This window comes from Bufo gargarizans, chromosome 2 (genome assembly GCF_014858855.1).
Source record: "Bufo gargarizans isolate SCDJY-AF-19 chromosome 2, ASM1485885v1, whole genome shotgun sequence".
Taxonomy (NCBI): domain Eukaryota; kingdom Metazoa; phylum Chordata; class Amphibia; order Anura; family Bufonidae; genus Bufo; species Bufo gargarizans.
Window position 1 is genome coordinate 599,735,532 of NC_058081.1, and position 25,654 is coordinate 599,761,185.

The 25,654-nt window shown below is 47.1% G+C and overlaps 1 protein-coding gene across 7 annotated transcripts in view; it reads right to left on the reverse strand.

The window, feature by feature from the left end:
• Nucleotides 1–25,654, reverse strand: part of LOC122928750 (cyclin-dependent kinase 11B) — a 56,708-nt gene that overhangs the window by 21,026 nt on the left and 10,028 nt on the right. For 3 of the 7 annotated variants that reach the window (XM_044281923.1, XM_044281922.1, XM_044281926.1), the window contains 5 exons: nucleotides 24,871–24,981; nucleotides 17,595–17,717; nucleotides 13,255–13,350; nucleotides 11,802–11,948; nucleotides 11,507–11,572 (listed from right to left, as the gene is read on the reverse strand). In XM_044281923.1, coding sequence (XP_044137858.1) covers nucleotides 11,507–11,572; nucleotides 11,802–11,948; nucleotides 13,255–13,350; nucleotides 17,595–17,717; nucleotides 24,871–24,981 — 543 coding nt within the window. The remainder of the gene's footprint in view (nucleotides 1–11,506; nucleotides 11,573–11,801; nucleotides 11,949–13,254; nucleotides 13,351–17,594; nucleotides 17,718–24,870; nucleotides 24,982–25,654) is intronic. The other 4 variants (XM_044281928.1, XM_044281927.1, XM_044281925.1 and 1 more) reach the window with 3 other exon arrangements.

The window sequence follows — 25,654 nt, forward strand, 5'->3', positions numbered from 1 at the left end:
GTTCCTGAGGTGTTGGCTGATAGGTTCACTTATTTCTTATGGCGCTGGTCAAATGCCCATACCAAGCCATGCTACATATGATGGGTTTGCTCACTTCTGGTGGGCGGTAGTGCGTTTTTCTGTACCTGACATAACCTACCGATTTCTGTGGTGCTGGTTAGCGCCTTGTTCCCTTCACATGTCCTGCATTGCCTCTACATTCTGCAACAGTGACAGCATCAGCGTTCCCTCCTTGTGAAAGTTTGGGTATGTACTTATCCAGTTTGCCTCTGTGAGTTGTCTGCACCGCTTCCCTCTCCGGGTACAGTGGTCATACTGTCCTTGTTGTCACCACTTACACTAGTTCTATATCAGCCTCTTCTACTTCTCCCCTTCCGCAAGGCGAGTAATTGCACTTCCCCAGATACTGTTTCTGCTTGCTTGGCCAGTTTCCATAGCCGTTTGGTTCTTGTAGGCCTCCTTTCTGCTGGGGAGTATCTGCACAGGTAGTATGGTTCAGTTACAGCTTTTTTTCTGGGACTTTGTGGCGTTAGACGTCCGCACTCCCTTCCTGGTGCAGTATTTATCCCATATCTGGTTCCAGTCTGGCCGTTTTGTAGATTCCCCTCATTGCATCATTCTCTTCTTTAGGTGGAGTTGGTCCGCAGTGGCGGTCGATAGTGTCTGATGGGTTTATGCAACTTTTATGTTTTCAGACATGTACGTTGTTTCTACCTGTTCCCTTCACCTTGATACTTTTTCTTTAGATTCAGGTTAGGTCTGCCAGTTCAGACAGCTTGTCTCTTCTCTTGTTATGGAGCTTAAGGTCCTCCTCTCCATGCCTCCGCTTACCACATTGTCATTCTCCTTGAAGAACATTCTTATGAGAAACCCCTTGGTCGTAGGTCTAATCCCTGGGTAGACTTTTCCTACCAGGTTACTTAATTTTTTTTGCGTGTTTTTGGGGTCAGGTCCACTGCCTTGTTCTCATTGTGTCTTTTCTCTCCCTCGATATTCTTTTCTTGTGGGCCATGGTCATGCCTGACATCCAGGTTCTCTACCCTGAATTTGTTAATGGTTCTGCTGGAGTGTTCTTCTCCTTTGACAGCCTGGTATGGAGTTGGGGGTTGTGCTTTCTGACACCTCTACTTCTTCCCCCAAGATCTTCCCCCAAGATTTGTCACGTCCGCAGTTTTCTGGCCCATGGTATCTTAGACACCATTTTCAGTTTGTTTTCTTCTCATGCCATGACTGTTGAGCACTCTAGGGGGGGGTCTTTTCCTGGGGTGCTAGTACTTGGGCAACACCTTCCTTAGAAGTCTTCTGGGCCCAGGCTATGTTTTCTCTCTCCGGTATATTCCATAGTCGCCCTGTTTGTTCTGGCGCCTGACTTGTTTTCATTCTTGTCCAACTTGTGAATATTCAGTGTGCTCTTCACTTCTTCCGAAGTCTCCTAAGCGGTGGCTTATGTCCCCGGGCTGTTGTTGTTCTGCCAATCCGGGGGATTCTGGGTATTCACACGCTCTCTGGCTGGCCTTTCTGGGAATGGCTCTTCCTGTCCTTTTTCAGGGGTCCAGGCGTGTCCTCCCTCCACAATTCTGCGTGGGGCCTTATGACAGGCCTTAAAATCGTTCTGGTCTTGTTCCCTTCCCATGGTACTGCTCATTAACATCCCATGGTCTTCTGTGTCCCCCAATGATACGACCGAGAAAGTAAGATTTTTGTCTTACCTGTAAAATACTTTTCTCGCTGAGTTCATTGGGGACACAGCTTCCACCCCATAAGTACATTGTTAGTTCTCCTTGATGGGTCCCTCCGATTCTTGATTCTGACCCATCTTCGCCTTTCTAACTTTTTATTATTTGCTGTTGGCTTCTCCTGGCTGCTCCTACTGCTTTTGTACAAACGGATTAGCTCAGTGTCTGCAGAAGGGGTATAGCTGAGGTGAGGAGCTAAAACATTTTTGCTTAGTGTCGCCTCCTAGTGGCAGCAGCTATACCCATGGTCTTCTGTGTCCCCCCAATGAACTCAGCGAGAAAAGGATTTTACAGGTAAGGCTACTTTCACACTAGCGTTCGGGCGGATCCGTTCTGAACGGATCCGCTCATAATAATGCAGACGGAGGCTCCGTTCAGAACGGATCCGTCTGCATTATATTAGCAAAAAAAAGCTAAGTGTGAAAATAGCCTGGGACGGATCCGTCCAGACTTTCAATGTAAAGTCAATGGGGGACGGATCCGCTTGAAGATTGAGCCACATTGTGGCATCTTCAAACGGATCCGTCCCCATTGACTTACATTGAAAGTCTGGACGGATCCGCACGGATCCGCACGCCTCCGAACGGCCAGGCGGACACCCGAACGCTGCAAGCAGCGTTCAGCTGTCCGCCTGTCCGTGCGGAGGCGAGCGGAGCGGAGGCTGAACGCCGCCAGACTGATGCAGTCTGAGCGGATCCGCCTCCATTCAGACTGCATCAGGGCTGGACGGCTGCGTTCGGGTCCGCTCGTGAGCTCCTTCAAACGGAGCTCACGAACGGAAACCCGAACGCTAGTGTGAAAGTAGCCTAAGACAAAAATCCTACTATTGAACAGCTCCAGCGCAGTACGAGTTGGCGTTTGGTGGCGTTATTTCCATCCCAATTTTACTTGCACAACCGCCTCTCTGTAATCTAATACTAACTTACCCTGCCTCTGTGTATTTACCCATCAGGATTCTTTTGTATGTCCTGACGCTTAGAACTCTTTAGGGGCAGATTTACTAATACGGTCACTTTTTACACTGTCTAACAATACAAATCACAGTCTTAATATTAGACAAATTTACTATACTGGCGCATAGACCTTTGTAAATTTGAAGTATCGTAAATCATGCAGCAGATTTACGCTAGAATTCCGATCGAGCGCCAAAAATTTGTTCATGCACCAAACTGTTTAGTCTAAGTTTACGCCACCTATAAGTTGAGGTAGTTTCATTCCAAAAATGAGGCAAAATTTTGCTGCACTGAGAAGCATTTAGGCCATGCCACTTTCCTGTGAAGCCACGCCCCTTGTCAGCCAAGGCATCTTAAAGGGGTTGTGCAAGAATGAGTGGGCAAATCCTCTGCACTTCACCGGACCAGTAAAGGGAAGCTTACTTACCACTCGCTCTTCTCCTGGTCTGTAATGCTTCGCTGGGCTCCCAACCTGTCAAAATCCTGTTTGACATCACCACAACCAATCACTGACCTTGACCGGGACCAGATGCCCTTGCGTCATGTGACCATTTGTCATGACTTAAGGGGAGCTGGTCACCACCGCGGACAGTAATTGGCTGCGGCGATGTCAAACCAGATGTTGACATCGAAGGAGCCCAGGCCTGGAGAAGGAACAGGGAGCCAGCACTGGGAAGCAGGTAAGCTTCCATTTACAGGTCCAGTAAAGTGGGGGAAGGTGGGGGTGTAAAGCTTGCCAATACTTCCCCGTTCTTGCACAACCCCTTTAAGCGGCAGTTTGAAAATGTATGACTATAAAACGTCCGGGAGGTGGATCTCTATCGCTGAATGGACGTTTCTGAACGTCCATTCAGAGACGGAGGCTGCACACTAATCGTGCAGCTGCAGAGCGGGTTGCCCGCTGTCAGTGACAGCAGGGCAACCCTTAGAGAAGGCAGGGACAGTTCCCAGGTGTCCCTGCCTTCTAGATCACTGTATACACAGCGCTCACATGCGACTGCCAGGGCAGGGGGAGTGCAGGAGCTGTCAGGTCTTCTACAGACCCCGATCAGCCCTGCACTGAGGCTGTACAGCGCTGTATTCTGCTGTACAGCCTCTCTGGGGGGTGTATTTCCCCTGTAACTGCCCCAGGATAAATCAATAGTGGGAAAAAAAAAAGTGAAGTTAAAAGTCCCCCAGAGGTCTTGTATGACCTTATGGGGGACGCAAAGTGTAAAATAAAAAATAAAAATAGCACCAATCAAACTGTCACCTCATCCCGTAAAAATTTGACCCTAACTAAGACAAATCGGTCAAAAAATAAAATAAAAAAATACGGCTCTCAGACTATTGAGACACTGAAACATAATTTTTTGGGGTTTCAAAAATGCTATTATTGTATAAAACCTAAATATATAAGAAAAAGTATACATATTAGGTATCGCCACGATCGTAACGATCTGCTCTATAAAAATGTCACATAACCTAACCCCTCAGGTGAACGTTGCAAAAAATAAAATAAAAACTGTGCTACAACCACCAATTTTTTGGTCACCTTGCCCCATAAAGTGTTATAATGAATGATTAAAATATCAAATGTACCCAAAAATGGCACCAATAAAAACGTCAACTCTTCCTGCAAAACGAGCCCTTGCACGTCTTATGCAAGGGCTCGTTTTTTGCAGGAATCGGCCTAAAAAAATCGGCATAAAAAAAACTTTAAATATATAATATGGCGTTCAGATTATGGAGAGACAAAAAACGAGATTTTTGTATAACTTACCAGTAAAATCTCTTTCTCGCTCTTTCCTTGGGGGACACAGAAGACCTTGGGTATAGCTCATCTCCATAGGAGGCGTGACACTAAGTGAAAACTGTTAAGCCCCTCCTCCACAGCTATACCCTCAGCCTGGAGAGAGAGGCTGCCAGTTGCGTGTCCAAGTAGTGAAAAAAAGGCAAAGTCCAAAAGTGGAACCAACAAGCCAACTACCCAACGGGTAAAACAACTCGGAAACCGTGTAGAGAAAAAACAAAGAATGGGTGGGTGCTGTGTCCCCCAAGGAAAGAGCGAGAAAGAGATTTTACTGGTAAGTTATACAAAAATCTCGTTTTCTCGCCCAGTTTCCTTGGGGGACACAGAAGACCTTGGGACGTTCAAAAGCAGTCCAAAAGGGGGAGGGACCACAGCACCAAGGCGAATCACCCGAAGGCATCAAGAAACCGCCGCCCGCAGACCAGGCGGCCCAAGGCAGCATCTGCCGAAGCCAGAGTATGCACCCTGTAGAACGCTGTAAGGCAGACCAGTGACCGCCGCGCACAGACGCATGGCCGAAACCAAATGCCACCGGCCCAGGAGGCACCGACCGCTCCGGTGAAACGAACGGTGACACCAAAAGCAGAACCCTGCCCTTGGTGCGGTAACCACAGCAACAACCACTGTGAGAAAGCGGAGGAAAGCCACCCCGGAGGCCACCAACCCGTTGTGCGGACCTCCTGGAAAACCAAGAGACCGAACGTCGACAAGAGTCGGAGATCTCCAAGTAAAAACCGCAAGGCCCAAACAACTCCCAAATCGGTGAAGTGTCCGTTCCCGGGGGTGGGAAGGGGAGGACGAAAGCCCCGTTAAAATGAAAGACAAACACCACCTTCAGAAGGAAGGAAGAGACGGGATGGAGAACAGCCCTGTCCCGAGGAAAGAGAAGGCTCGGAACAAGAAGGGCCGCCACCCAGGCACCCGCCAGAGACACGACGGCTACGGAAACATAACCGTACAGGACAGAAGGAGTAGAGAGAACTCCTGTAACGGCTCCAAGGGAAAGATTGGAGCGCCAAGAGCCCAGTATGCAATGCCCAGGGCGGTACCCAGGGGCAGTACGAGGGAACCCCAAAGCCGCTCCACGGAAAAGGGCCCTGACAGGCCCAGAGGGCCGGGGAACGCCGAAAGGGGAAGGACAGCGCTGACACTTGACACTTCAAGCAACAGAGTCCCAGTCCCAGATCCAGGTCGGACTGGAGAAAGACAGAACCATGGAGAGAGAAAGGCAGAGTGGAGGAACGCCCAGCTTCCCACAGAACCCCCGGTAAAACCCCTAAGTCCTACAACAGATCCTGGACAAAACACGGCCAGGAGCGAACACTAGCGAGCCCGCTAGAGTCGCCTGGGCAAGCGGGTGAAACCCAATGTGAACAGGCGCAGACCAGTAACACGGGCAGAACGGTCGGCAAAACTGGTCCCGTCGGCCCCCGAGCAACGTAGTCCTGTAACCACCCGGAGTGGGGGAGCAGAAGGACAGACGGAAGGAACCGAAGGGTCCGCCCAGCAACCGCCAGGACAAGACAGGCTAAAGTCCATGCCGATGTAGCCACCACAGGAAGACGTCCTACAGTCCCGGTGTGGGAGATCTAATGACAATCTCGACCGAATGGGGGTCCTCCCAAGTTACAGCCAGAGTGAACAAGGGAGACAGCACGAGGCCAAGAGGAACATCAGAACCATCCACATGAACAACCAAGCTCTCCCCAGAGGGGAGGGCAGCGAAGGAACAGCCACTGAAGCGCAGGCCGGGGCAAAAGCCACATCGGAGGGAGCCGAGCCAAACCGAGTGGGAGCCAAGCAGAGCCGGCGAAAAAAGGCAGTCGAGACAGAGGCCGGCATAACACCCTACAACTGAAAGGAGGAGTGGGCAACAGGGAAGCCATAGGACAGCTCAAAGGCAGAACCCCGCTCACCGAGACGCCCGGTTCACTGCCACGCAGAAGGCGAGTACCCTGAAGAACCCAAGGTGGAGGTCCTACGGACCTGGGTAAGTGAGCACCCAAGAGCAGCTGGGTGACCATCCCGAGAAAAGCGGCCCGAACCCGGTAGCGGACCAGCCTAAAGCGCAGAGGGGGCGCCAAAAGAAAAAACTCATACTGCACGACACCCGAAGAGGAGGAAAAACAGTAGCAGGCGAGGGAACAGCAGTCCCGCCAGAGCTAACGCAGAAATCGAGTGGCACTGCAAACGGCACTCTCGACCCAGTGACCACTTGCGCCGGGAAGCGAGTGCACGGGAGAACGAAAGGGTACGTATCAAAGAACCACGAACACTCCCCAGGTGGAAAGGCCAACGGACATGGTGGATGCCGAAACAACGGGACCACAATATACAGGCCAAACCAGAAAACGAGCACCACCCAGCTCGGCGAAGTAGAGAGCAAGTAGAGCCCATCTACTCATATCTAAAGAATACACCTTTGAATACAGCAGGCATACTTGTAATGCTTGTATGACAGCACCCAAGGGTTATACAGGTGGACAGAATGATCTCTTTAGAGAAGAGTGCAAGGCCCGTGACAGCACCACATCCCAAGAGAAAAAAGGGTATGTCGCAGGAGGAAGTGAGGCATACGTACGAACAGCCCCGCAAGCAGTGAGAAGGCCAACCCACCTATGGGAGGAGAAGGCATACACGGCCCAAACAACGGACAGAGCGCACCAGAAAATTCCGCTCACTGCAAAAAAAAAAATAGTCACCCAGTGAAGGGGATCAGCCACAGAGCCCAACAGTATCAACGGAAGTGCAAAGTGCAACCTGAAAGGGAGTGATGCACAAGACATCAGTATGGCATGCGATGGGAACGCAGGCAGGCCCCCCAGAAAAGGGGGAAATGCATCTGGCAACACTGCAGCTGGTAAGAATGCAAAGGCCCGTCCCAAAGGGGGGTTGCCCAAGGCCAGTAACAACTTCAGAGAAGTAGAACATACCATAGTTCGCCCAGAAGGTGACTAATCACATGGCCGCACAGTACCCAGCGGGAACGCAGGAGGTCCGCCCAGAGAAAGGGGGACATGCACGGGGTTATCTTACCATAAAGCGAGTGCGCAATAACCCACCTAACACCGAATACTGTGAGAGTGCAACTACTCCACAACGAAGGAGAACAAGCAAGAATCCCGCACAGCATTTCAAGGACAGCCATGGGTCACGTGAGGGTGCAAATTCTTGCCCATGGATGAGGTGGGCCGTGTATGGCCCGCAACATATCCGGCGAAAGAGCAGTATTCCACCCAGAAAGGGGCGGGTAATGCACACGGCCGTCATCGCATCCAGCAAAAATGCAAGCACCCCGCCAAGGATGCGGGACATGCACATGGCCAGCAACGCACTGGCGAGAAAACAACCACAGTCAGTGGCGTTGTGCATATGCCGCCTGAGGAAAGGATACATGCTCATTGCTGGCAGCGATTCCAGTGAGTGCAGCACACCACCCAAGGAAGGTGTCGTGCACATGGCCGGCAGCGAATCCAGTGATAGTGCAGCAAACCACCTATGGAAGGAGTTCATGCACATGGCCGGCAGCAAATCCAGAGAGAGTGCAGCATTCCGCCTATGGACGGAGGTCATGCGTATGGCCGGCAGCGAATCCAGAAAGTGCAGCATTCCGCCTATGGAAGGAGGCAATGCACATGGCCGGCTCATGCATATGGCCGGCAGCGAATCCAGCGAGAGTGCAGCGTTCTGCCCATGGACGGAGGTCATGCATATGGCCGGCAGCGAATCCAGAGAGAGGGAGCGCAGCAGCCCTCCTTTGGACGGAGGTCATGCGTATGACCAGCAGCGAAGCCAGAGAGAGTGCAACATTCCACCTATGGAAGGAGGTCATGCATAAGGCCGTAGCGAACCCAGCGAGAGTACAGCATTCCGCCTATGGAAGGAGGTCATGCATATGGCCGTAGCGAACCCAGCGAGAGTGCAGCGTTCCGCCTATGGAAGGAGGTCATGCATATGGCCGTAGCGAATCCAGCGAGAGTGCAGCGTCCCGTCTATGGAAGGGGGTCACGCATATGGCCGTAGCAAACCCAGCGAGAGTGCAGCGTTCCGCCTATGGAAGGGGGTCGTGCACATGGTCAGCATCGTATGCGGTAAAAGGGCAGTATTCCGCCTACAGAAGGGGGTCATGCACAAGGCCAGCCCGCAGCCAGAGAGAGTGCAGTATGCCGCCTATAATGGGGGGTCATGCACATGGCCAGTACCGTGACTGGAGAAGGCGACTAATTCTGCCTATAGAAAAGGGCGGCCTGCACCTGGCCAGCGCCGTATCCCAGGAGAGGGCAAGGGTCCGCCTAGAAGGGGAACATGTATACCTGGCCAGTGCCACGGAGCGCAACATGCCGCCTATGGAATAGGGGCAGGCATACGGCCAGCGCTCTAAGGTCAGGCTGTAGCATCCTGCGCAGCCAACAAAAAAAAATACAGATACCTCATATATATATACACACATACTGTTAATTCTTATATTATTTCTGTATTTATGTTTTTTATTTAATTTTATTAAAAAATATATATATATATATATATATATTTTTTTTTTTTTTTTTTATTTTTTTTTTTATTTATTATTCTAAAACACAGCCTCTTTGAGGCAGGAAGGGGCCACCATATAAGGGCACAGCCTCTTTGAGAGGCTAGCCATCCTAGGGTCTCCTCCAGATGGGAGCCGTCGGCATCCAAGAGGTTAACAGGGATCCGACCTGAGAGCGGTGCAGCGATGCCCTGGGGGCGGGGGGACCTCCGGCGGGAAGAATTCGCGCCTGGAGAGTGCCCGCCCCCTCCAATCGAGGCCGGAAATTTGCGGCCTACTAGGCCGCGAAGCCGGGGCCTAAATTTTCGCGGCCGCGAAGCCGGGGCCTAAATTTTCGCGGTGCCCGGAGGTACCGGCCGGGACCTGGAGGGAGCGGAGCGGCGCGTGCATAATACCGGCCGCGGGAGCCCACCCCGCGGGCCGGAACAGTCAGGGGGCCCGGGAAGGAGCTGGAAAGAATCTTTCTGCGGCGCCCGGCCGACCGGAAACAAGGGCCCTACGCTGCAGCCGTCAGGAGAGGGCCTCTGGCCCTGAGCAGCGCACCGGTAAGGCGATAGGGGGAGGGGGGGGGGGAACCCTGTGACCGGGTGCCCGTATAGAGGCAGCTCCCTGGGCGGCATGATAGGGACGCCAGCATAACCCCTCAGTGGGCACCTATTGTGGAGGGGAGGAGAGGGAGCTAATAAAACAAGCTAGGATGGGGCCAGCCTAGGACCAGCAGGGACCAATATGGGGGTCAGTCACGCAGGAGACCTGGGTGGGGGGAGGGGGTCGTAGGGCTGGAGAAGCCACTCTCTCACCACAGCCGTCTTCACCCTCGGTCCGTTCCAGCAGGGTCGCCCCTTCAGCTACTGGCACCGTAGTGGCAGGACGCTGGAAGAGGGACTTGGCGTGCGGGCGACCCTTGCACTGGCGGGATGCAGGGGAGCTGGGCTGCCCTGGTCCACCTTGCCTTCTGTGGGGGAGGCAGCAGTGCGGATGACCGGCACTGGCGCAGCTCAACCCCGGGAGAAACAGAGAGGTCTAGTGCGACTCTGTTGTCCCGTAATGTCTGGAACAAAAAGAAAAGAAAAAGTAAAAATCAAAATTAAAAACAAGGAGAAAACAGCCCTGCAGTAGCAGGGAGTGTCTTGCCTCCTTGGACACTAAGCAAAAACTGGCAGCCTCTCTCTCCAGGCTGAGGGTATAGCTGTGGAGGAGGGGCTTAACAGTTTTCACTTAGTGTCACGCCTCCTATGGAGATGAGCTATACCCAAGGTCTTCTGTGTCCCCCAAGGAAACTGGGCGAGAAACTTCTTTTTTTTTTTAATGCTTTATGTTATGTTATGTTATGTAAAACTGAAACAAAGAAAGTAAATCTATTTGATATCATTGCGTCGGTAACAACCTACTCTATAAAAATAACACATGATCTACCCTGTCAGATGGATGTTGTAAAAAATAAAAACAGCGCCAAAAACAGAAATTTTTGGGTTACCTTGCCTCACAAAAAACGTAATATAGAGCAATTAAAAATAATATGTAGCCCAAAATTGTACCGATAATACTGGCATCTTATCCCCTAGCTTCCAAAATGGGGTACATTTTGGGGAGTTGCTACTGTAAGGGTGCATCAGGGGGGCTTCAAATGGGACATGGTATGTAAGGCTATATTGCACACGACCGTTGTGTGTTTTGCGGTCTGCAAATTGCTGATCCGCAAAACACGAACGGCACGGACAGCCTTTAATATAACTGCCTATTCTTGTCTACAAAGCGCGGACAAGAATAGGACAGGTTATATTTTTTTTTGCAGACCACGGAATGGAGCAACGGATGCGGACAGCACATGGAGTGCTGTCCGCATCTTTAGCGGCCCTATTGAAGTGAATGTGTCCGGACCCGAGCCACCAAAACTGCGGCTCGGATACGGACCAAAACAATGTCCGTGTGCATGAGGCCTAAAAACCGGTCCAGCAAAATCTGCCTTCCAAAGACCATATGGTGTTCCTTTCCTTCTGCGCCCTGCCATGTGCCCTTATATCGGTTTATGACCGCAGAACCAGGGTAAAAAATAAAAATAAAAATAAAAGTTGGGTTTGGCTGTTGGATGGATTAAAATGGAAAATCTGCCAAAAGAGTGAAATTTTAAAATTTGTAAAATCAGTTTTAAGTAACTTGAGGGGTGTAGATTCTACAGTGGGGTCATGTATGGGGGGGTATCCACTATGTAAGCCCCACAAAGTGACTTCAGACCTGAACTGGCCCTTAAAAAGTGGGTTTTGGCAATTATCTGAAAAATTTACAGAATTGTTTCTAAAATGCTAAGCGTTCTAACGTCCTAAAAAAAAAAAAAATATATATATAAAAAAATAAATAAAAATATGACATTTACAAAATGATGCCAACATAAAGTAGACATATGGGGAATGTTAAGTAATAAATATTTTAGGAGGTATCACTTTCTATTTTAAAAGCAGAGAAATTGAAATTTTGAAGATCAACCAAGACTTACCAATAGGAACGTGAATCCCGTTCTCCCTTTCATCTTCCTCACTCATCTCTTCATCACTGACCTCCTCTGCAAAATAACAAGGTTACTTACATGAATTGTGAACCTACCAACATTTCTTTACCAAAACAGGCTGCCAGAAAACGAGCAAAAGACAGTTCTTAGTCAAGATTGTGTAGGTCATGTCAAAACGGACAGTTTGTTCCCACAGATGTTCAATAAAATGACCCTTTCCAATGTTTCCAAGCTGCGTTTTGTAGAAGTGAGGTCCCTGTAGTAGCTACACACACATTATTACCTGCAGTCTGTTCTGATGCAGCCTCTGAATTGCTTCCAGTCTCTTCCTCATCTTCCTCCTCTTCTTCCTCCTCCTCCTCTTCCTCGGCTTCCTCTGATACCTCAGAGCTGGTCTCCTCTTCCTCCTCTGACCCAGACGCAGAGCCTGCTGAAATTAGATTACAAAAGAATGGTCAAGACTTAATACAGGCAAAGGTAAAACAGAAGAGTTGTCACAGATTGGTAGAAGCCGGGTAGCTTACAAACGGCACTGACAATAGAATCGTACCTGTTAAAATGATCTAAAACATTTGATGATGTGAACCGTGTACAGAGCCGTGCAGCGACATAATTGTCATAGTAGGTCATAGCCCATAAAGCGACCAACACTTAGCAACTGAGATTTTCAGCTACTCAGGTTTGTGTAGGAGGACGAAGTACGCAATAAGCATGGCCGAAAAATAAGCTGCCATTTCTCCATAATTTACTGTTCGCACTTCGATCTATCACACTGCTATACTGCCTTAACCCCTTCTCGCCTGTATACATTTTGCACCTTAGTTAGTGACTAAGAAAAATGTTTGCCCCATTTTTGATTGGCGCATTTAAAGAGCTACAACTTTTTATTTTTCAGTTGATGTTGCCATATGAGGGTTTGTTTTTTACAGGACAAGGTGTAGTTTCTTGGGTGCAAATAGCTTTTATTAACTTTCTGGGGAGGAAGGCAAAAAAATAATAATAATAATAATAATAATAATAAAATAAAATAAAAAGCAATATCGATATGGACTTTTTAAATTGTTGCGGCATAAATAGGTGATAGGCACTCCATTAGGCTGCCCTGCGGCACAGACTTATAGGACATATACACAGGGCAGACCTGGGGTCCTTTATTAGTCCCCTAGCTGCGGTGTACAGATATCGGGGCACCCTGCATCTTATTCTCGAGGGTGTCAATGCCTGACAGAAGAAGCCCCTCCCTCGGAAACCATTTAGAGGCTGTAGTAGTTATTGACTGCAACATCTAAGGAGTTAAAAGGCCGTAATCTGCGCCTCTGCTGGCCATTACAGCAAGAGCCCGGCTGTCATACGAGAACAGAGCTCCTGCTCTCTGCTGCACGGGCCCCCTAACAACTGCCGTAAAAACGAGTATTAGTGGCCAATAAGGGTTAAAGAGCTTTACTAACATGTTTATTTCAATAAAAACATGCATTGACATAAAATACTTCTGGAGCATATTTTCTTGGAATTCTACAATGTCATTCTTCCTGGATGAAAAACTTGACAACTGGGTGTTACATTCACTTCTGTCAATAGGCTTTGTCCCTACATAGTGCGACAGTCAGTATATAGCGACACATTATTTTCTGATGTAACATAATATCTTCACATGTAGTAACTGGGGAAGACTTTACAGTCCTTTACTTCCAATAATGTGAAGAATTACTCGCCGTCAATGATAAGAACCCCAGTACCTGTGGAGGAATCTGCAGAACTTGTTTTCCGCTCGCTGTCACTGATATCCTGCAGGTCAGACAGAAGATCCCTCACATCTGATCTTTCCTCTTTCCCTGAAAGAAGCAAGAGCAATGCTAAGTCATAAACCCAGAGCATCACTTCCCTGCAGTCTGCTTGTTCTCAGAGGTTCGTAAATGTCAGTCAAGATGGAAGTGTATGGCTCAGTAAAACCGGCTATCATCAGAAACAACCCCATTCAGAATGTGGCCCCCAGGGAGATCAGCTGAGCCCGGCACACTCAATTTTGCCGTGGAGAGCCGTGGCCAGCCAGGCACTTTCCCACCATCGGCCACTAAAGGGAAAAAGTATATTTGAATTCCATTCAAACTGCTGTTATCATCATACAAGGCAGCTTAATTCCACCAGTACTGGTGCTGTTTGTATGGGCCCCCTCTATAATGTCCATATGCCTCAATCAGAATGGGGAAAAAAAGAGGTAGAAATCAATCAATCACTGGCTGTGACAGTGACCCTTTTTCAAAAGATTTTACCAGCTGGACAATGCTTACAATAGCTCCAGCTATGGAGCCATCTATGGAGGGACTGACCCTTTGGTTGGATGGCCACAGTAAGAGGGGGAAGAAAATAAAAGGGCTTTTTTGGCGCTTACCTATAAAATCCCTTTCTCGCCTAGTTTATTGGGGGACACAGGAGACCATGGGTATAGCTGCTGCCACTAGGAGGCGATACTAAGCAAAAAAAGTGTAGGTCCTCACCTCAGCTATACCCCTCCTGCAGACACTGAGCTAATCAGTTTGTACAAAAGCAGTAGGAGCAGCAGGAGAAGCCAAGGGCAAATAAAAAGGAAGAAAACCGGAGATGGGTCAGAATCAAGAATCGGAGGGACCCATCAACGAGCGCCAGCAATGTACTTACGGGGTGGGAGCCGTGTCCCCCAATGAACTCAGCGAGAAAAGGATTTTACAGGTTAGCCCATTTTCTCGCTCGTATCATTGGGGACGTTAAAGAGCAGTACCACGGAGAGGGAACAACAACAGAACAAATCCAAGGCCGGTCATATTGCACCGCACATAAATGCGGGGGGAGGACACATCCGGAACCCTGAAAAGGGACAGGAAGAATCATTCCCAGGAAAGCCAGCCAGAGAGCAGCTGAACACGCAGAGGCTCCGGCTGGGAAGAAGAAAGGAAATAAAAGCCACGGCTTAGGAGACTGCAAAAGATACAGGAGAGAGAGACCTAGCCTGGATTCAGAAGACTTCTGAGGAAGTGATATCCATGGGTCAGAACCCCAGAAACCAGCTAGAGCCATCAACAGACACAACTTGGTGTGAGAAGAAAAAAAGGGAACCACTCAGTGGAAAAGGGATTGGAAGAAGACGAACTAAAAATGGCGTCTGGATATCAAGGGAAAGAGAAGCATAGACGTTACAAAAATCTTGCCCCCCACGGGGGACAAAGTAGGGGTGCCAGAAGGCAAGGCCCCAAAACCATAACAGGCTGCAAGAAGAGAAAACCACTCCAGCAGGACCATGATGAACAAGGCAGGGCTAGAGAACCTGGATGACAGGCATAAAAAAGTTCTTGAGGGAGTGAAGAAAGTAAATGGGAACAAGGCAGTGAAACCGACCCAAACCACAAAAAAGAAGGGGAGTAACCTGGTAGGAAAAAAAGTGTGCTCCGGAAGCAAAACCACCCGCTTCAGACCTACGGCCAAGGGGTTTGCTGCATAAGAGTGTTCCCCAAGGGGGAACGCCAATATGATAAGTAGAGGTAGGTAGAGAAGGACCTTAAATTCTAGAACAAGAGAGAAGAGAAGCCGTCAGATACGCCAAAGAATGCTGCCTGAACTGGCAGACCTAACCGGAAGCTGAAGAAAAAAACACCTAGGCCAAAGGGACGAAAATATAAAGGTTGTGTCATCAGACACTGTCGACCGCCACTGTGGAACAACCCCACCTAAAGACGAAAAGAATGGTGTTATCTGAGGAATGCCCAAACGGGCCGAAAGGAACCAGAGATGGCATAAATACTATGGAAGGAGGGTAATGCTACAGGCTGTACAGGGTCTAGTAGTAAGCGCACATATTCCGCCTAAGGAAGGAGGGGAATGTGACAGGACTTACAGAATCCAGTACTCGTGAAACGACTTTCCCTATGGAACCACAGGGAATGCAGTATTCAGTGGTAGTGCAAAACTGTTGCATATGGAAGGAAAGTTGCGCTACCAGACGTATGTATCCAGCGGTAGTGCGAGCATCTAGCTGTAGTGGTAAAAACTCAAATCTAAACCCCCAGCTGTCTCCAGTCCAGAAAGCATTTTTGCCCAGCGCAGTAGTACTGAAGGCAAAGAAAGGGTTAAGCCCAGGGGCAGGGCTTATTGGCCGCTGGTGGGAGGAAGAAATGGAATGACAAATCTTTCGCTCTGATAGAACAGTTCCCGCCCCTATGTAGACTATAGAACCTACACAGAGAATTGCCAGACCGCTTATGCTATTCAAAATCTTTATTACAAAAAATCACAAATATTTGCATGATTAAACATAAAAACAATACAGTGCAGGAGATAAAAACGACATCACTGGAGGAGATCTACAGCGGATCTAAGTCCATAAGTATTCAACATGATTTTCACTTTTTTAAAGTGCATGTGCAGCAGAATGACAAATAAATGTATAATAAATATTAAGTAAGTCTTTGGACATTTACCCATGCTGTTTCTCCTCCAGGATGGCGCCAACCCCAACGCGCGTTTCGGCGTACCTTCGTCTGGGGGTGATGTCGTTTTTATCTCCTGCACTGTATTGTTTTTATGTTTAATCATGCAAATATTTGTGATTTTTTGTAATAAAGATTTTGAATAGCATAAGCGGTCTGGCAATTCTCTGTGTAGGTTCTATATATATATGATAGCTGCCATAGGCTTAGTCAATTACTTGGATAGAGTAATCATCCCTCGGTTGAGGTGGATATCGGATGTTGCCCTATGTAGACTGCAGAGTCGGGGCAGTGCAGGGAAGGGAGCGGGAGAGCAAACCTGAGACATACCCTGGCCGGGAGTTCGAGAACTGCAGCGAGGAGCCGGATTGGGAGGGGGAGGGGGGTAGGAAGACATGGACCGGAACGCTGGGAATAAAGCAGAAGGTGGTCTGACATGAAGTCTCCAGTCGGGTCGCCAGCTTCGGTGTGTTACCCCTTGGTGAGGGTAGCTACACCAGTAACAGAGGAGACTTGAAAGCCGGCGGGATACAGAGGCTTTAAGAACCTCTGGTCCTCCTTGCCTCCTGGAGACCGGGAACGAGCAGCGGGCTTGGGGACCCCCTGGACTCCCATCGCTTGGGTGGGAATGCAGGCAGCTTGGAGACTGCCCTTAGCCCAGCAAAAATAAATAAAAAGAGAAAAATGAAAAGAAAAAAAAAAGATAAATCAATAGACCTGCAAAGCAGGGAGGTCTGCCTCCTATGCACACTAAGCTAAGACTGATTAGCTCAGGGTCTGCAGGAGGGGTATAATTGAGGAAAAGAGCTTTTTTTGGACTTAGTGTCGCCTCCTAGTGGCAGCAGCTATACCCATGGTCTTCTGTGTCCCCCAATGATACGAGCGAGAAAAAAAGGTTTCTACAGTAAAAACAAACCCTCATTGTACTATTTTAAAAGGGGCTATCAACTTTGATCAACCCTTTCTATCGCAACGATGTTAACTGCAGACAGTTGTGCTGGGAATCACCAATATAAGCTGTTATCACACAGGAAAGCATCCAAGTCTTCTTCTAGAAATAAAGTAATACATGCTTATCCACTGACTCCAATAAGTCATCTATCTACTACATGGATGCGCTGGTTCATCCACAGGAGGGGCTTTCCACTCTTGCTAAATGATAAATTGAGGCTTCTTCTTCAGATGCATCCTAACATCCCTTTGGCCTCATATGACACATGGAAAGGAGCTGCCTGCTTTAGGAATCATACACACAACCGTATTTTTAATCCTTGTCCTATTTGCTTTTTTGCGGATCATACCCATTCATTTCTATAGGATCTCAAAAAGTGAGGAGAGCACATTGATGTCATCCGTGTGTTGTCTGCATCCGTGCGGCCATTCTGCAAATTATAAAACATGTCCGATTCTTGTCCGTTTTGCAGATGAGAACCGGACACAGGAAAGTGCGGGATGCACATGGCCAGTATCCATATTTCGCCTTGAGGCGATTTAGTTTGCAATTGTAGCGCTATACAAGTTATTCATTCATTCATGTTGTCATGTGCATATCGCCTTGATGACATTTCTCCTGCTATCATCATAGCAGCAGCCTTCTGTATTACTTTGACAAAGCTTACCTTGTTTCCTCATCTCTCCAGCTTCAGCCCTTTCCCGTTGCTGACGGATGGGACTGCGACTTCGGTAATTTGGTTTATTTTTATCGCCATGCTCCTCTCTTGCGGTTCTGTGATGAGCAGCTACTGCAGAAGGAACCATTGTCAGGAGAAAACTAAAATTAGAGTTTTAAACTGAAATCTAATGGCGTTTAAAAAAAATAAAAATAATTGTACACAAAGCTTAACCTTTGCATAATACCCATCTAACATACTGTAGGTTTTAAAGGGGTTTCCAAATCTCAAAAATGTGGGCAGCCCCTGCAAATGTGCTAAAAGAACCAAAAGAAGCCATATTTAACCCCTTTCTCCTCTGCCGCTTCCTGTGTAAGTCACTGGACCTCCCCATTGCCGTTTGCTTTCCTGGCGGCAGTGACCATGTCCTGTGCACACAAATCACTGGCCTCAGCAGTATCCAGAATGTCACTGCTGAGGCCAGTTACTGGCTGCAGCATTGACCTGTGTGTACAGAACATGACTGCTGCAGACAGGAAAACAAACAGCAGTGGTGCGGACCAGAGCACAGTAAGGAAAGCAGCAGGGCAGAAAAGGGTAAATGTAAGTATGGTTTCTGTAGTGATTTCAGACCATTATCTTTAATTCTCCCGTTCTCCGCTTACTGTCAGGGAATGGAAACATTCAACGCCAAATTATCTGTGCTGTACTTGTAAAAAAGAATGTTTACATTCACTGACAACAAACAGAGACCTAAAAACAGTGAAGAATGTTTCAGTTAAACTTTATATACCAAGAAAGTTTAATACTGCTTAATGCAGGTTTCACCGTAGGACGAGATTCAGCTAATCACTGTATACTGTGTAACGTAACTGCATATAATGCCATTGCCAAGTATACACGCTTGACAAGGCTCTCTCATCAGTGAGCCCCTTACAGAATGCGCTCCCCAGGGGGATTCGTTGATTGCCTCAGGTCCCTTTTCTCGCCAGTGAAAGCCGTGATCGCAGCTGGATCTATATAGTATTACATGGTGACCATTCAGATGACTGGAAAGCCACGTAATCAGAGGACACCTCGAGTCTGCAAGAATGGGAGCAGCAGTTCCTCTTTCTGGGTAAAACAGGGGTAACATGAGCAGAGGATCGCCCTCTATGACTGCAATATGCCGTAATAGGACATATGGATGGAGATTACTGTTCCATACAGATTGGATCCATCATTTTTGGAAGTAGATACCATAGGCCTGCTGTCCTAGAGACGTTCTACAAAGGAGCAACATAAGAACATACTAAGAAAACCCTACAACACATACATGACCAATGCCTATGCCAAATGCCCTAAATGTACTTTTTAGATTAGGCATGCTGCGAGATATATTTGTATTTTTTTAACTAGGAGGGATATGAAGTCCACAACAGCCATGTGAAAACACAACATATATTAAAAGGAAATCTGTCACCAAGAAAAAGCAGCGTGACTGCAGGCAGCATGTGATAGAGCAGAAGGAGCTGAGCAGATTGATATATATTTTATGTTTTTCGGAATATAACTGATCATTTAAACGGGTTTTACAGGCGTAGAATATTGATGAATTATCCAGGTCATGAATATCTGATCGGTGGGGTTCTGACTGCCAGCACCCTGCCGATCAGCTGCTTGAAGAAGCCATGGTGCTCTTGTGAGCATTGCGACCTGCTCACAGCATACCAAGCACAACGCCATATATTGTATAGTGGCAGTGCATGGTATTGCAGGCCAGGTCTGTCCACATGTATGTGACCGAGCTGCACACGGTGACTGATGAACATGACATCACTGGTCTTGGAAGAGGTTGCAGCAACTCACTGGAATGCAGCGGACCCTTCAAACAGCTGATCGGCGAGAATCTGACCGCCATCAGACATTGATGATCTATCCTGAACAGATAACACCAGGACTGAGTCCGGACCCATTCATTTCAATGGTTATGTGCACACGAGCATTGTTTATCACTGAACATCTCTGCATTCAGGAAAAAAAAACGCAGCATGTTCTTTATTGTGCATTTTTTTTTTTTTTTACAAAGCTCAGGCTCCATAGAAGTGAATGGGGCTTGTATGAAAAAAACAGAAGGCATCCGGATGCGATGCGTTTTTCACAGATGGTTGGTAGGAGGGTTGAGTGTTATTCTTCAGTTTTTCTTCACACACATAAAAAAAATGCAGCAAAAACCGATTTAATCCGTGCGGAAAAAACTGAATGCAATCACAGACAAAATGGATTCAAACGTCAGTTTTTTGCCCTGAACAGATCCTGACACAGTGAGTGAAATAAGGAAAGTGTACAGTGTATCCAACTTACTACAAAGAACAGGGCGAAAACAGCAAAGACTGATGGAAATTAAAGGGGTTCTGCAGTTTGTTTAAACTGATGATCTAGTCTCTGGATAGATCATCAGCATCTGATCGGCGGGGGTCCGACACCCGGGACCCCTGCCGATCAGCTGTTTAAAAAGGCAGTAGCGACGCAGCCTTCTCGCCGTTTACCGCAGGCCCATTGACGTCACGACTAGTATCAATGGCCTGGGCGGTCACTTGAATGGCGCTTAGCTCCGCCAAGGCCACTGGATACTAGTCGTGACGTCACTGGGCCTGCGGTAAACAGCGAGGCGGCCGCGGCAGTACTGCCAGCGCTGCTGCCTTCTCAAACAGCTGATCGGCAGGGGTACCGGATGTCGGACCCCCACCGATCACATGCTGATGATCTATCCAGAGGATAGATCATCAGTTTAAAAAAACCTTTAAAATTTGTCAAGTTAATGTACAACAGGGCTAAATATGAGTCACACAGTGGAAGTAGGCGGCATCACGGGGAGAGGACACATAATGGTCATGTCCATTTATCGGTATACCATGCACTTATGACTGCAGAGCTCTACATTATTTGCAACATGCAGTTTCTATATGAATTTGAAATATGATTTATAGATTGCAAGACATTTTGCACAAGTTGATAGGCGACATCACAGCAGGTAGTTAATGCCTAGAACATGTTGCAAATTACATAGAATATTATATGGTTATTAAAATAATGGCAAGTGAACTTTAGTACACGTATTTGCTACTTATGCATACATTATGGCCACATCCTCTCCCTCTGTGATACGGTTATTCCAACTTGTGGTACATACATTAATGACGTCAATTAATTTCATTCCATTATCCTTTGGTGTTTTGACCCAGTTCTTTATTGAAAGCAATTTTCATATGATTGGGCTTGCCTTGTTATAATTTCCATGAAGAAAAAGTACATTTTTGTAATTAAATTCAAAAAGTGAAACGGATTCATTACATACAGATCTGATATATTTCAAGCAGTTGTGGGATAATGTATTAAGACCGGCATAACTTAAAAATAACCTGTCACCGGGATTTTGTGTATAGAGCTGAGGACATGGGTTGCTAGATGGCCGCTAGCACATCCACAATATCCAGTCCCCATAGCTCTGTGTGCTTTTATTGTGTAAAAAATAAAAATAAAATAAATGTAATACATATGCAAATTACCCTGACCCATCTCACGTACAGGACTCATCTCAGGTTAATTTGCATATGGATCAAATCTTTTTTTTTCACACAATAAAAGCACACAGAGCTATGGGGACTGAGTATTGTGGATGTGCTAGCGGCCATCTAGCAACCCATGTCCTCAGCTCTATACCCAAAATCCCGGTGACAGGTTCCCTTTAAGGAGTCTTTCACAATGTGCAATGCGTGAAGTGAATGCATTGCACCCGCACTGAATCCGGACCCATTAATTTCTATGGGGCTGTGCACATGAGCAGTGATTCTCACGCATCACTTGTGCGTTGCATGAAAATCGCAGCATGCTCTATTTTGTGCATTTTTCACATAACGCAGGCCCCATAGAAATGAATGGGGTTGCGTGAAAATCGCAAGCATCCGCAAGCAAGTGCGGATGCGGTGCGATTTTCACGCACGGTTTCTAGGAGACGATCGGGATGGAGACCCAATCATTATTTTCCCTTATAACATGGTTATAAAGTAAAATAATAGCATTCTGAATACAGAATGCATAGTACAATAGCGCTGGAGGGGTTAAAAAAATAATAATTTAACTCCCCTTAATCCACTTGCTCGCGCAGCCGGCATCTCTTCTGTCTGTCTTCTGTGCTGTGTGCAGGAAAAGGACTGTGGTGACATCATTCCGGTCATCACATGATCCATCACCACGGTAAAAGATCATGTGATGGACCATGTGATGACCGGAGCAACGTCACCACAGGTCCTTTTCCTGCACACAGCACAGAAGACAGACAGAAGAGATGCCAGCTGCTCAAGCAAGTGGATTAAGGAGAGTTAAATTATTTTTTGTTTTTTTAACCCCTCCAGCGCTATTGTACTATGCATTCTGTATGCAGAATGCTATTCTTTTCCCTTATAACCATGTTATAAGGGAAAATAATACAGTCTACACAACCCCGAACTTCTGTGAAGAAGTTCGGGTACCAAACATGCCGATTTTTCTCATGTGATTATGGCTTACAGCTAATGAAATCTCAGAAAATTAGAATAGCATATAAGACCAATTACAAAAATTATTTTTAAACACAAATGTTGGCCTACTGAAAGTATGTACAGTATCTGCACTTAATACTTGGTCGGAGCTCCTTTTCCATGAATTACTGCATCAATGCGGCGTGGCATGGAGGTGATCAGCCTGTGGCACTGCTCAGGTATAATGGAAGCCCAGGTTACTTTGATAACGGCCTTCAGCTCGCCTGTTTTGTTGGGTCTGGTGTCTCTCATGTTCCACTTGACAGTACTCCATAGACTCTCTATGGAGTTTAGGTCAGACCAGTTTGCTGGCCTATCAAGCACAGTGATACTGTGATTATTAAACCAGGTACTAGTACTTTTGGCAGTGTGGGCAGGTGCCAGATCCTACTGGAAAATGAAAATCAGCATCTCCATAAAGCTCACCAGCAGAAGGAAGTATGATGTGCTCTAAAATGTACATGGCTGCACTCACTTTGGACTTGATATAAACACAGTTGACCAACACCAGCAGATGACATGGCTCCTCAAACCATCACTGACTGTGGAAACCTCATACTGCACCTCAAGCAGCTTAGATTGTGTGCCTCTGCACTCTTTCTTCAGAATCTGGGACCTTGATTTCCAAATGAAATGCAAAAGTTACTTTAATCTTAAAACAGGTCTCTGGACCACTGAGCAACAGTCCAGTCCTTTTTCTCCTTAGCCCAGGTAAGACGCTTGTGATGTTGACTTGGGGTCATGAATGGCTTGACACAAGGAATACGACAATCCTAGCCCATGTCCTGCATACGTCTGTGTGTGGTGACTCTTGAAGCACTGAATGGCCTTTTCTTGACAATCCTTTCAAGGCCGTAGCTGCTTGTGCACCTTTTTTCTTCCACTCAACTTTCCACTAATATGCTTGGATAGAGCGCTCTGTGAACAGCCAGCTTCTTTAGTAATGACGTTTTGTGGCTTATCGTCCTTGTGGAGGGCGTCAATGACTGTCTTCTGGACAACTGTTTAGCCAGCAGTCTTCCCCATGATTGTGTAGCCTACGGAACCAGACCGAGGGACCATTTAAAGGCTTAGGAAACCTTTGCAGGCGTTTTGTGTTGATTGGCTGATTAGAGTGTGACACGTCACAATGTTCTAATTTTCTGAGAGACCGACTTTTGGGTTTTTATTAACTGTAAGCCTTAATCATCAACATTAAAAGAAATAAACGCTTGAAAAAGAACACTCCAAATAATGAATCTATAGAATGAGTTTCACTTTTTGAATTACCGTATATTTCGCTCTATAAGACGCACCTAGGTTTCTGAGGAGGAAAATAAGATAACATATTTTGAACCAAAGAGTGTGCTTTTGGTGGGTTTTGAACTAATGATGGATGACACACTCATGGGGAGGGGGGGGGGGGGAATCTGTGGATGACACGCTGTCATAGGGAGGGGGGGGGGGGATCTGTGGATGACACACTGTCATAGGGAGGGGGGGGGGATCTGTGGATGACACACTGTCATAGGGAGGGGGGGGGGGATCTGTGGATGACACACTGTCATAGGGAGGGGGGGGGATCTGTGGATGACACACTGTCATAGGGGGGGGGGGGGATCTGTGGATGACACACTGTCATGGGGAGGGGGGGGGAATCTGTGGATGACACATATATAGCATCTTATGCTATATATGTGTCATCCATAGATCCCCCCCCAATCACAGTGTCCCGCAATACACCGGGCCCCTCCTCTCAGAGCAGTAGTCATATGTAAACTGTAATCCTTAACCTCTTCTTAACTTTATGAGGCAACACTAAATGCGTCTTATGAGGCAACACTAAAATAAATGAACTTTTTCATGATATTCTAATTTATTTAGACGCACTAGAACACTTGAATGAATGTAGGCACCGTTCCTGGATCTACTATTAGCATTAGTGTACTCTGTCTACTTGCTGGTGGGGTATATTTAAGTCGGCAGCTGCAGGTAGGTCATTTACAATGATATTACAATCAGAAAGACAATTGCACATAGCTGTACCGCTCATGTATAAGGAAACACCAAAGAAATCAAGGCTCCTAAACAATTACAGGAATCTACAAAGTAATTCAGCTGCTTGCCCGAGTGCTACAGACTCTTCTTTCTTGGGGGCTTTCTTACAACCAGTTCCTATATAGGCAAGTAAAATTCATACAAGCAATCAAAAACTGAGGGCTATAGTAAGTGACATTCTACACGATACTAATAATGGCCTCAATTATTCTGCCGCTCCATTCAAGTGGTACAGTACAGTGCTCGGAGTATCGATCAGATACTTAAGCCCTATCCTGTGAATATGGAATGAGTTAATAAACATGGCTCAACCCCTTGAAAATGAATGCCATATTGGGCTGAGTTCACAATGCCATCTGAGGCTCTGTCTGAAGTCTCTGGCTGCAGGTCTGTCACATTTGAAGGCAAGAATACCACTGCGTTGGAACCACGAATGATCCAAGCGTCACAGATGGGCATCGGTAGTAATTATATTATCAAAAGTTGGAAAACTGCCCCCTGCTCACCTGACCAGACGGCTATACACACAGATCGAGTATTACAATATTTCTTGCTGACATGTGAATTAATTCATCAAACATTCCTTGGTGTCAGCTCGTCTGGCTGAGAAAGGGTTAAGAAGATATAATGCAGTACAGAGCTGCTACAAAGTTAATGCCACAGAAATGGTTTAAAAAGCCAAAACTTACTTTGAGTGCTAAATTCTACAAGTATTCTTGAATCTGCACTGTAGTGCATTTTCTCAGTGTCTTGCAAGAGCCCTGGCTTCCTGCGCTCAGGAAGCGCAGATCCTGCGAGCCCTGGAAGGCATGTTGTACAGGTTGGTACACTAAATCGGCAAAGTGCATGACTAGAAATTACATGTGTCATTACTACCAATTAACTGCTACAAGTTCATTTTGTGGAGAGAAGAAATAATGGTGTTCTATACTTTATTAAAGGGCATCTGTTATCAGATTTGCATCTATGACACTGGCTGACCTGTTCCATGTGCACTTGGGCAGCTGAAGGCATCTATGCTGGTCCCATGTTCATATTTGCCCGCACTGCCTTGATTCATTCTGGTCTTGACTACTGTAATTCATTACTAACTGGTCCCCCTCTCACTAAACTCTGCCCCCTTCAGTCTGTCCTTAATGCTGCAGCCAGGCTCCTCTATCTGTCCACCCGCTATACTGAGGCTTCTAGCCCATGCCAGTCACTTCACTGGTTGCCCATCCACCACAGAATACAATTCAAACTTCTCACCCAGAAAACTCTCCACAGTGCTGCACCTCCATACATGTCCTCCCTCATTTCCGTCTACCACCCTACTCGTGCTCTCAGTTCTGTTAGTAATCCAAGATTAACATCCTCCATAATTCCTACCTTTCACTCCCAGCTTCAAGACTTTTCTCGAGCTGCACCTACTCTTTGGAATGCTCTGCCCGGATACCGTATATCAGGTTAATTCCCACCTTCCCTAACTTCAAC